This window comes from Mustela nivalis (genome assembly GCF_964662115.1).
Source record: "Mustela nivalis genome assembly, chromosome: 12".
Lineage (NCBI taxonomy): Eukaryota > Metazoa > Chordata > Mammalia > Carnivora > Mustelidae > Mustela > Mustela nivalis.
This window is the reverse complement of record NC_139031.1, coordinates 1,896,340-1,908,410: the sequence shown is the minus strand read 5'-3', so window position 1 is coordinate 1,908,410 and position 12,071 is coordinate 1,896,340. Positions and strand designations below refer to the sequence as shown.

General features: G+C 46.2%; 1 protein-coding gene across 8 annotated transcripts in view; it reads right to left on the bottom strand.

Moving 5' to 3' along the window:
• LOC309845244 (uncharacterized protein) overlaps window positions 1-12,071 on the bottom strand; it is a 107,300-nt gene that overhangs the window by 49,964 nt on the left and 45,265 nt on the right. For 2 of the 8 annotated variants that reach the window (XR_014301148.1, XR_014301154.1), the window contains one exon: window positions 2,867-3,198. Coding sequence is in view for 2 of the 8 variants with exons in the window: in XM_082692959.1 (XP_082549085.1) it covers window positions 3,112-3,198 (87 nt within the window). In the remaining 6 variants the exon portion in view is untranslated. Of the gene's footprint in view, window positions 1-513; window positions 563-749; window positions 3,199-4,574; window positions 4,722-9,049; window positions 9,152-12,071 lie in introns of those variants that run through there. The other 6 variants (XR_014301149.1, XR_014301155.1, XR_014301157.1 and 3 more) reach the window with 5 other exon arrangements.

The window sequence follows — 12,071 nt, the reverse complement described above, 5'->3', positions numbered from 1 at the left end:
CACTTAGTAAATGAAGCTTAGAGCTGAGGCTTGATATCACACATTCCCAAGACTGGCAGAAATTTGTTTGGGTCCCCCTCCTTTTTTAAGAATCACAAGGGAAAAAGAATCGAGTCACTTGACCCGTGTCATCAGGGGTGTGACGGGGACAGCGCGCGCCGTCCCCGTGACGGTCCCCTGCTCTTCCACGCGAGGCAGCAAAGTGCCTTGGAAATCAAGGATCGTGTCTTCTGCTCTTTCTCATCCAAGGGTCAACTTCTCCTGGAAACTTTTTGGAAGTGACGTAGTCTATCTTTTGGGGCCATTTAGCTTCCTGCTCACAGCTGAGCGGATGGATCAACAGGTCCCGTGAGCAGATGGGCTGATGCGTGATTAACAGTTCGTAAACTGTGGGTCTTGACCCTTAGGTCACACCACTGAACTGCGCACCACGGCAGGCTATTAATTAAAGGCATCAAATTGTATGTTTTGTAAATTAATCTTTGAAGTAATATTATACCGACAAGAACATACCTAATCAAATAGATGGGCCACGGCGCTCTCATTCATGTGGGAACATGAACTAACCGTGAGTGATTACCAGCGGGCTCGGGTGGGGGTAAGCAGTGGCAACATCAGACCAGGAGATCCACATGCGGCAAATACGAAACCGCCAGGTGAATCAATTTGTAACAGGAAGATGTATTAAAAAATGTGGAAAAGGCCAAATACTCTTTTTTTTTTAAGATTTTATTTATTTGACAGAGATCACAAGTAGGCAGAGAGAGAGAGGGAAGCAGGCTCCCCGCTGAGCAGAGAGCCCGATGTGGGGCTCGATCCCAGGACCCTGAGATCATGACCTGAGCCGAAGGCAGAGGTTTTAACCCACTGAGCCACCCAGGCACCCCAACGCCAAATACTCCTAATAAAGAATAGAGTTCACCACCACATCAAACCGGTAGATGATGCTTCTACAGCAGATAATGGGAGCGATGCTTAAAGATAAAGGAAAACATTTCCTGGGCGAAATTCTGGTATTTGCAATACTTTCTGGCCCAATTATGTGGTGACTTTTTTTAAATCGGAAAATGCTGGTGCACAGTGAGGTTTAAAATCCCACGTTAACGACACTGCTCCCGTGGGTCAGCCCACACACCTACCCACGCACCCACCCGCTCGCTCCACCCTGGCCGCTGGCGAACGTTTATTTGACGCGCCGCTTTCAGAAGGTCGCTTGGTCCGACAGTTTCCGTGGTGCCGCATCTCTGTCCGTTTACAGTTCAGTTTCTCGAGCGGCCAAACCACACAGCAGTGGGTGGAACGTGTAAGTAGCCCTAAACTCGAAGCGTATGTATGGCCTCAGAAGTTGCCCGGGACAAGGGCTGCACGCGGGGACATTCGCAAGTCACCTCCATCAGCGGGCGGGCCTTGGCCCTCGAGTAACAGGAAAAGGCATCAAATCGTATGTTTTATAAATTAATCTTTGAAGCAATATTATACCGACAAGAACATACCTAATCAAATAGATGGGCCACGGCGCTCTCACTCATGTGGGAACATGAACTAACCGTGAGTGATTACCAGCGGGCTCGGGCGGGGGTAAGCAGTGGCAACATCAGACCAGGAGATCCACATGCGGCAAATACGAAACTCTGGACGGCCTCGAAGGTCAATGCAGGGGTTCAAGGACAGCTCCGTGAACACGATGACTTCCCTCCCTCCAGGCTGGCACCCAGCAGCGACCTTGGCTACGAGACCTGCACAAGCACACCAGTGAGAGCAGCACCGGCTTTCCGCGACTCTCTCTCTGAGGTGGGGAAGAGCTTCTCCCACAGCCCCCAGTGAAGTTCTCCTCAGTCTCAGAGGCCAGAACCGGGTCAGGGTCCCGTCCCTAAACCGGTCCGCAGACAGGCTCACGGGACGACCCCTGGATCCACCAGGTCCTCTCCTGAGGTCAGTCCCGGGAGCTGGTGCTCCGTGGGCTCACGGTCTCAGAACGGCACAAATGCGGGCTGTTACAAATAATACTCAAAGCACACACCAGTGTGGTCCCCAGCCAAGGTCCGGCAGCCTCAGGAGGGGAGGTCACAGCACAGCCCTCTCTCGTTAGTGAGGCAGCGTGATTTTTAGCTCCTCTGCACTTGAGTCCCTCTGTGCATGTGGTTAGTTACCTTCTCACCCAGCAAGATCTGGTTCAATGATTTAATTACATCAGAAACTATAACTAATTATTAAGGGACTGTTCAAGGTCACCGCCTCATAATCATAGGATAATTATCCTTGCTGTAAAAATCACATAATTTTGACGAAATATAAAATTTACATGGCAAATAAACATTTAATTAAATGGTAAGTTCAATGTAATTATTATTAAATAATCCATCCAAATATAAAATCACTACCCAATGGGTTATAACGATCAGCCCTGTTACTGCCAAAAGTTCCACATGGTTACTCGTGTCTTATGAAAGGAAATGATTCTAAAATCACTCACCGTGCTAAAAACAGAAGAGCTTTTTTTGTTTTGCTTTTCGTCTTTCGGGTTTATTTGCTGGTGTTTGTGTTTACTAAATGGTGTCTTAAGTCGTTTCATTAGGGTTCAATTCATGGAAATTTAGAACAACGACGACAAAGGCACAATGTAGGGGAAAAAACAAAGGAACGTGAAGAAGAAACAGAAACAAACAAAACCTTAGATTTAAAAAAGAAGTCTGAAGCCAAGAACACAATACCAGGGCTCCATTAAAGATCCGTCGCTACTTTCTGGAGAACTTGAGGAGAAAGACAAAGTTTCCATTTCTCCCTCAACAGGAGCAAATGGTCACAGGTCACACGAGCGTCCCCTGGTTAAACTTATTCACAGAGGGACAAGCAGGCTCAGAAATCCTCTCTCATCATTTATTTCTTCTTCTGAAAACCAGGACCAAAAAAAAAAAAGACAAAGAAAAAGATCTATGACAATTGATATTCATGCCCATTTAGCCAAGTTTAAAAAAAACCACAGTCCACGAACCCGTTTGGACAGATCGCCGCCACAGGCTGCATTTTGTTCTAATGTCTTCCCGTTCTTCGTCACTTCCCCGTCTTGCACTCATTGTCCTTGGCCCGGTCGTCCTCCCGCGCTGGTTTCCATCAGCTCGGGGTCCCACAGGTTTTGTGTATTTGCCGTACGCTGGAGGGAGTCCATTTACTGTCTCTTTCGTTCCTCGACAGGCACTGCTGTGCACAGAAAAATCATTCAGGTTTTAAGTTCACCAGCACTGGGAAAGCAGTACGAAGTGAGGGGAGGAGAGGCAAGGCGGGGCGGCCGAAGTGAGGACACGGGACGGCCGCGGGAGGGGCAGCAGCACGGGCGGGACAGGGAGACGCCAGCGCGGCCACCCCCAGCGGGATTCACGCCACAAGCCCTGTAGGCGCCCCCAGCGTCCAACACCTCCCGCCATCTCTCTACCGGCGCAGAGCGAGCTCAGGGGGGACGCTCGCCGCCCTCAACCAGAGGGACAGAGCTGGGCTGCCGCACGCCGCCTGGTGCCCCCCCGACCTCATGACTGGGAGGAGCCCCGTGACCCTCTGCGCCCATCATCTTACATGAGCATTTCCTGACATTCAAGATGGAGCTTGTTACCAGCTGTCCCTCAAACACCAGCAATGAAGGGCATCATCTCCTCCCTCTCTGGGCCTCGGCCACAGTCAAACACGTTTTTGTCACTTTGCCTTCCACCCGACACTCTGGTCCTCCCGAAGCGCTCCGGACCTTTCCCTTGGGAATTCACCACAACTCGGTCTTCCTTCTTCCTGGGTTCTCTGGGGCATTTAACCCAATCTACACTCCGTTCTCCCCACCGGTCCCCCCAAACCTCCCCCTCTGTTAGGGACACTGACCCTTCCTGCTCTTGCTGCTTCCTGTGGCCACTCCCTGGCCCAACTCGACCTTGTCCAGATGCCCATCCCCGTGCCCTCCGCCGGCACTCCAGCCCGGTTCCCCATTTCCACAGATCCTCAGGGGCTTCTTCTAGAAACATCTCCAATCAGTCTGGGACTCCTGCTTTGTTCCTGAACCAGGTTTTTCCAACCCTTCCTGCCTGGTATTTCGTGGCACCTCCACCAGCCCGTGATTCTACCCCTCATGCCACGCCACTGTCATCATAGCACACCAACGTGCGACCCCAGCGAGTCTTCCAACGTAGGCACAAATAACAGACTTATCTTCCTAAAGGCGTGACTCTTCTTACGTAACTCCACCTCAAAAGATGTCCCCCCAAAAGTCCTCTTCATCTGAAGTTCAAGGTCCCCACGGCTTTACGGAATCTTACTACCGTTACCTGGGAGGCGACGCAGCCTCCAAGCTTCCTCCTGCACTCTTGCCTCTCCCAAGAAACTGTCTCTGTGCTGATGCACCCTACACCCCTTTCTTAGGAATCTTTTCGAACTTGTCACCTTCACATAATTGGTATTTAGATATAAAAAAAGCCTGTATTATTACCGAACTGCTTTTTTTGTCCCCAAACCTAAAGTTTATTTTTCATTATTGCTGAACATACAATTGGTATTTAATAGCTATCAAACACTATTTTATTTACTCAACAACTACTTACAGAGAACTACCCCGTCACTGGTATTGTGCTGGGCACGGAGATACAATGGTGTGCAAGACAGACAGGATTCCCACCGTGAAGATGTCTCAGTCTGCTCTGACACGGGAGTTCATGTGCCATGGACGACCAGGGAGGAAAACCTTGGATCTGGGGACCGTGCAATGCAGACGTATTTAAATATCCTATAGGCCAATGGACCCTATTGCTATCTCTGGACCAGAAACCCATCTGCTTCCCTCACCTAAATCCCCACACAGAGATGCCTTTAACCCTAACTCATTCGCGCTCTTCTTTCTCTACAGCCTGGTCTTCCATGGACCATCGCTATATGTGACAAGGAAAATCCAGAATTTTATAATGTACATGTCATACTATGTGGAACCACCAGAGCCATCTCACAAGGATTCTTTTTTTCCTAAAAAAAATTGTCAGTACATGTTACCTCTGCAAAAAGATTAAACTTTAGACAGCTCATCATCCATAAATATAGTCACTGTGAGCAACTTCCTCCAGCTTCAGTTCCTTTTACACCTGCCCATGTAACACTGTTGTCCCCTCATGCTTTGATCTTGTTCTGCTAAGAGTGTGTTATATTCTCTATATTATTATTGAATGCTCTAATAATATTAATTCCCTCGATAATCTAAGAGAGATAACCTAAGAGAAGAAAACCTCAATAGCGTGTAAATTTCAGCCTTCGTTGGCATAGGAACTTCCTCCATGCTCTTTTCTTGAGATGATCTCTGGAAGATCCCCAGGTAACACTCAAAATAATATACACCTTTTCTTATGTCCTCCACTCTTGATTCTTATCAAGTATTTCTGTTTACTGTACCTAGGTCTTTCCAGTTTCTGCTTTTCCCAAAACAGTAGACATTGATCATGTTTTCTGAAATGAAAGACTAATAGAATCACAGGTTAAAATGGCGAGAAATCAATCTTTAGGTTTGAATGATTAAATTTAACACTTTTGAGACAACGGAATATAAGTGACAAGGTGCAGCTGGATATCACCCTCTGGAACCTTGGATGGAGATGTGAGTTGGAAATAACAATCTGAGAATCATAGACACATAGACAATATACAAAAAGTGAATGCCCCCACCTATATCTGTAGGGTTAATCAGAATACACACATAAAAGAAGGAAAATTAGGAAGTTCCATTTAAAAGTTCTCTTGTTAGCAAGTCTGGTCATTGGCATGAGAAACCTAAAAGTTTAATAGCCAAAATGCATGGTGGTCACATTAATTCTCCTGCACAAGTTTGAAAATCAGAAATATAATCAAGTGAAATATAACCAAGTAATATATCATGGTTTTTCTTTGATTTTTCAAAACATCCAGATCATATTACTTCAATCTAGAGGATTTGCAATGAAACACAAATAGCAAAAGTTAACAGTAACAAAGTATATCATTTTGTAACTACTTAGTAGCAAACTACAATATTTAATAGCTACATAGTAACAAACTAATAGTAAGTAGCTACATGGTAATGAACTGTGATATTTAGTAGTTACATGATAACACACTATACTATTTAGTAGCTACATGATAACAAACTACAATGTTTAGTAGCTACATAGTAACAGGCTGATAATTAGTAGCTACATAATAATAATGAACTACAATATTTAGTGGCTACAAAGGAATGAACTACAGGATATAGTAGCTACATGGTAACAAACTATGGTATTTATGGCACTACATAGTAACAGACTGCAGCGTAGGTGACCATGTTCACCAATACCGAGGTTGTCCTAAGGATGATGAACCATGAGAGACTGTGGACTCTGAGAAACAGCCTGAGGGTTTTGGAGGGGGGGAGGTTGGGTGAGCCTGGTGGTGGGTATTAAGGAGAACATCTGTTGCATGGGGCACTGGGTATGGTGCATAAACAATAAATTTTGGAACACTGAAAAAAATTAAATTAAATTTTTAAATCTTCCTGTTTCTAGCAGGCAGGGGGCAAGGACCCAGTTTGAAAGATACCCAGAGCATTCACCATTACAAAGTCCTTTGCAGGGAAAGACTCCTCCCACCTGAGCGGACAGTTACCCACTCCATGCCCCTCCAGCCTTCCTTTCTCCCCTAAAGTGACAGAAGTCAGGAGGTTGGGTGTACTTGCAGAAAGGCAGAGCATCAGAGGAGGAATAAATGAAGAAAAATACAATTTTTTTTCATATTCTGACCTAATCTGAAAGATGACTGCCTTTTTCCGCATCAGTAACCACAGTAACAGTGCACCGGGTGGCTACAGCGTATGGGGAAGTGCCGCGGATGACAGCAACAGTGCGGGGGAGGAGCATGAGGCTTGTGACGCTTTGCTATAACGTGCCTGCCGGCCTCATGAAGCAGTGTAGTGTCATCTGAAAGAGAATTTAGGTGAATTGTAAATGTATGTTCCAGACTGTCAGGCAACCACTGAAGGAAAATCTAGAAATAAGTATAAATGATGTGCTAAAGAGAGAGAGAAAACGGGACCAGATGACATCAAATAAAACCGGAGGAGGCAGAGTAAGAAGGGGAGGTCAACAAACAAAGAGTGCAACAAGCGGAAAACAGTTACACACATGACAGGTGGCAATCACTTTAAATGTGAATGGCCTAAAGACATTCATTAAAAGACAGGGACTGTCTTATCAGAGTGGATAAAAAGCCAAGACTCAAATTAATGCGGCTTCCAAATAACCAGTGCACTTGACCCTGACCAATCACGGCACTCTCCCCAAGCTTAGAGCTCTTCAAGGATGGAGCCTAATTTGTTCAGCATGTCTCAGCAAAGGGGTGGACACTAACAATGATCAGAATGCCCACCTATGATTGTGCATCTACTATATGTGAGGCACTGTGACCTCAAGGCATGAGAAACCCTTAATGCCAATTTGGTGAACAGATGCATAAATGAATTAATGAAAGCTCCGAGCAAGCTGAGTTTTCTCTTCATCTGTATCTATGCCCAGCTTTCTTTCCAGGAGGTCTTCTCAGACCTGGGTTTATCAGAACTACAAAGGGAGGGAAGATTTTTAACCCAACCCTAAGATCCCCATGAAACAATTATCTCAATTTAGTCAGTGAACTTTTCATCTTTCCCTGCCTCGCCACTCACGAACACTGCTCAGGAATGTCTCCCTGTTTTTTCTGGCTTTGTACACTTTCCAGTTGGAGAACAGGAAATGAATAAAGGACATAGGCTGGTGGCTTCACCAGTTGGCCTATCATTACGTAACTGATATCTATCTAACAGGTAAAATGTTAAAAACACCTACCTACGTTCAGCTATGCAGGGTGCTGTGTAACCAAAAGACAAAAGTAAGTGGGATGCAGCACCTAGAAAATCGCTAATGTAACCCACAATCACCAATTTCCGATGATCCGAATTCACTATTGTTTTCACTGATTTATTTCGTAGTAAGACAGTCACATATTTGTTATGTATTATATACATCCAAAATACCACCATTATTTGGGTGTTTACTTTGTCTCTTGAGGTTCCAGGCTCATTTTTTTTTCAGAAAGGGGTTTTATACTACAGATATTTGAAAACTCTGATAGAGCAGTGAGAGCACAGTGTGGACTCAGACCTGCGTGTGAATTTTGGCTCTGAAACCTACTAGACTTATCACATGGGCCGAGTGACTTAACCTCTCAACTTGGTTTCTTTATGGATTAAGTGGGGATAATGCCTACCTCACAGTTCTTTAAATGAGGCCAATAAGCTTGCTTTCTTGGCTGCCTCTCCTCAAGGGGAAGATATCATAGAAATACTGCCTTGGGTATTTTTTAAATGCTCCCTTTTGAGAATCAGCATGAAATCGATACTTTGTAGGCTAGCAACGGCTTGCCAAGTGTCAAAATGTAAAACAGCAGAGTGACTGGCTTCAAGAATTTTCTTAAATAATAAGTTTGGGTACTGAGTAATTGATTAACCAAATTATTAGTACCAGATAGGTTTTTATCAAGTTTTACAAAAAGGGCATAAACATTTAAGATGCCATCCACACAAGCTAACTTCCAGGAGAAAAGCAGGACTTTATGGAATATTTATAAGATCCAATTTAAAAGAGTTCCAGGCCGTCAGCCAAAAAAGGTGCAAGATAGTTGTTTCATTTTTATAACTTAAGCTTCCTATGAAATTCAACAAAACAGAAAAGGAGGAGAATTTGAAAAGTTTTAGGTGCCCAAATAACACTTTTCTTGAGATCGTTCTTGAGATCGTTCGATAGACTCAGAGATGTAGATTTACGCAGTCATCCGTTTCTTTCCAAAGAATTCCCGAGATGTGATTAGAAATTCATTATGCTGCAAAAAATAGCTGGTCCTTGGTGGGCTTTCAGCGTAACCAACATACGGAAGGAAGCAGAGGGACTGCATGAAATATCCAGATGGACACAGGCAGTGGAATTATTAAACCATTGGGCAACAGTGCGTGTGGCACGGTGGGCAAAGCCCGTCAACAGCACACCTGACTCACCCAGTGAGGAGGAGGGTCTCTAGCAGTGTAGACCTCGAGCCTTCTCCTTGGACCATGCGCAGAAATGGCTTGTCCCTAAGCAGCAACCTAAGCTTGAGTGACCTGGGGGAAATGTTCACACCAATGGTCATGCGACAGTTCACCTTGTCATGCAGAAAAGTACAGATTCAGTCAACTGTATGAACTAATTTCTTTTAAATCCAGACTCACTTGCCCCAGATCAATGGAAGCGGTGCCATTCACTGAATAAAACGGAAGTTGTGCGAAGACATAGTGCCCGATGAGTAGGGCTACCGTGGCCCACTTCTAGGAATTCGGGGCCAGGACTCATGCAAACGAGGTTTCTCCCACTCTGTCATGTCAGAACTAGTTCCACATAGAACGATTAAAAAACAACACACGGCTGAGCCTAACAGGAAGAGCAGAAAACCCCAGAGGCCAAGGGCAAAAAGAGAAGGCAGAGGAGAATATGCGCCAGACGATGCTCTGGCGACCCAAGACTCCAGGGGCCGGGACTGGACTGTGGGGCCACAGCTTCTGAGCATGACCAGCACCTGCGGCAGCAAACTCCGGCCCAGCCCGGGGTCAGCCCGGAACCCCCAAAGGCCGTCGGTCAGCACCTGCGGCACAGCAGGACGCCTGCCATCTCTCCACAAGATGTCCAAGAAGGGGACCGAGTCTGGATGTGCAAACCCAGAGGGCCGGGAGGGGCACGGAGCACAGAGACCGGTGTCAGCTGCGTCCGGAACCGCGGCAGCCCACGTGCGCTGAGACCGCCGCAGTGAGCACACCACGCGCGGAGCTGCGGACCAGGACAGATGAAGTCACACACACACACACACATGCATGCCCACGCGCACACCACAATACACACCTTAGTTTTTCCACTGCTGAGCTGTGGAAACCGAACCACGCGAGAATTGTCATTTTCCCCACGGTCAAGGCGCTGCTAAGGAGTGCAGCTGATACCTGAACAAGGCCATCTGGCTAGACCACAGCGTCTGAAACCCAGTGTTGACTCCAACTCTGAACCTCGCCACCAGTGCACTCGCGCAGCCGGATGAGACAGGAATCTGTGTCCCTGCCGGCAGAGGTCCCTCTGAATGGAGGCTACAAACTGTGAGTCAGAGGAGATGAACCCAGTTCTCTCCAAACGTTAAGAAAGAGCTCGCGGTACCTAAAGGGAAATAGTTAGCCTTCCGCGCAGGTATGAGAACAAACTTAGAAATGGATGAGTGAAGAGGACAGCTTCAGTTTGTCCCCCCTAAGAAAGGAGAGGGAGGGCGGAGTGGACTAAAGGTTTGGGTCCCCCAAACGTGTCTGCTGCGGCACTGACTCCCAGAGGGCTGTGTTTGGAGACGGGGCCCTTGGGGAAGTCGTCAAGGTTAAATGAGGTCAAAAAGCTGGGAGCCCGACCCAGCAGGACTCGTGTTCTGGGAGAAGAGGGAACTCCAGAGAGCTCCGCCCAGGGAGGATGCAGCCCAGGGAACAGGCTCCCTCCAGAGTCCGACCATGGGACACCCTGATCTCGGCCTCTCCACCTCCAGAGCCGGGACAGGAACGTCTGCTGGGGGAGCCCCCATCAAAGGCATTTTGTTTTGGGAGCCTGAGCTGACTAAGACAGAAGGAAATAAAAGTAAGAGCAGAAAGGATGGAACAGGAGGAAACCACAGACACGTTTGACTTCATTGACTTCTGGGGCCATTTTAATCTACAGTAACTTCGGGCGTTCACAAGCTAGGTCCCCTTCCATTTTTCTTCTTCAAAACTGCCTTTGCTGTTTTTGGTTCTTTTTATTCTCATCACTTTTAGAATCAGCCCATCAATTTCCATAAAGTTTTGCAGTATTTTTATTGGAATTGCACTGTATCTACAGATGTACTTAGAAATAATGACATTTTTACAATAGTATGTCTTCCAGATCAGGATATAGCAGGTCTCTCCATAAATGAGGAGGGTCTTTATAATTCCCAGTATGGAGATCTTACATATCTTTCACTCAGTTTATGACTAGGTGTTTCATGTTTGGGATACTAGAGTAAGTTATTAAAATTCTATTTCTAATTGCTCAATGACCATGTATAAAAATGCAACTATCATTTACCTTTTACCTTACAACCTTAAAAACTTCACCAATGAATTCTAAGAGTTCACCCTCAGGTTCTTTCAGATTTTCTGTGTACACATCCCAGACTCCAATACCTGAACAACCTTCTATTTGCTGAGTGATTTCCTCAGCTGTGTTCCTGACTCTATTGTTTAAAGTAATAGGAATTAAGCCTCTGTTTTCTTTCAGTCAGATTACAGGACATTAGAGGAACCAGCACCTTCTCTGTCCGCCTGTCTTCTGCCCGGGCTGCGCACAGGGGCAGCATACCGTACTGTCTCTTTGTGAAATGATCTGTATATGAGATCATGTACCCCTGTCTTTCCTTTGTCCTGAAAACAACTTTCTTCTTCGATTTTATATCCCCAACACCTGCTGCAAGACAACAAGCTCTCAATAAGTATCCGTGGGACCGAAGAGCCAGACTAAGTCACCGAGCCCAGTGGTGGCCAAGGTCTTCACGCCATGACCTCACACAGTCTTACCGAATCTGCATAAAAACCCGGGAGGTAGGAAAAGCACATATAATGAATAACCAGGTGACAGGAAGCTCTGGGTCAAAATAATAATTAAGTAGGGGTTGTTGACAATTACAAGCCTGGCCTAGGGCAGGCCCAGAGCCTGGGACACGCGTACTTTCCCTCTGTTTGCATACAAAAATGGAAATGCTGAGAATGTGACTCCAGGTCAGATTTTTGAGTGGTATGCACAGGGAAAGAATTGCTCTGGTTCATTATTGACAAGTGTATCTATTCTTAGCGTCTGAGGCTTTAGGACTCAAAGGGCTGTTGTGGCCTACTGTGAGCCACTGTAGAAAGCAAGACAACCTCCTGGTCTTCTCTAAAACTGACCATAACTAGGCTACATGGCTCAAGTCTACTGTCAAGATAGGCTGTTATCCACTGAGGGGTGAGT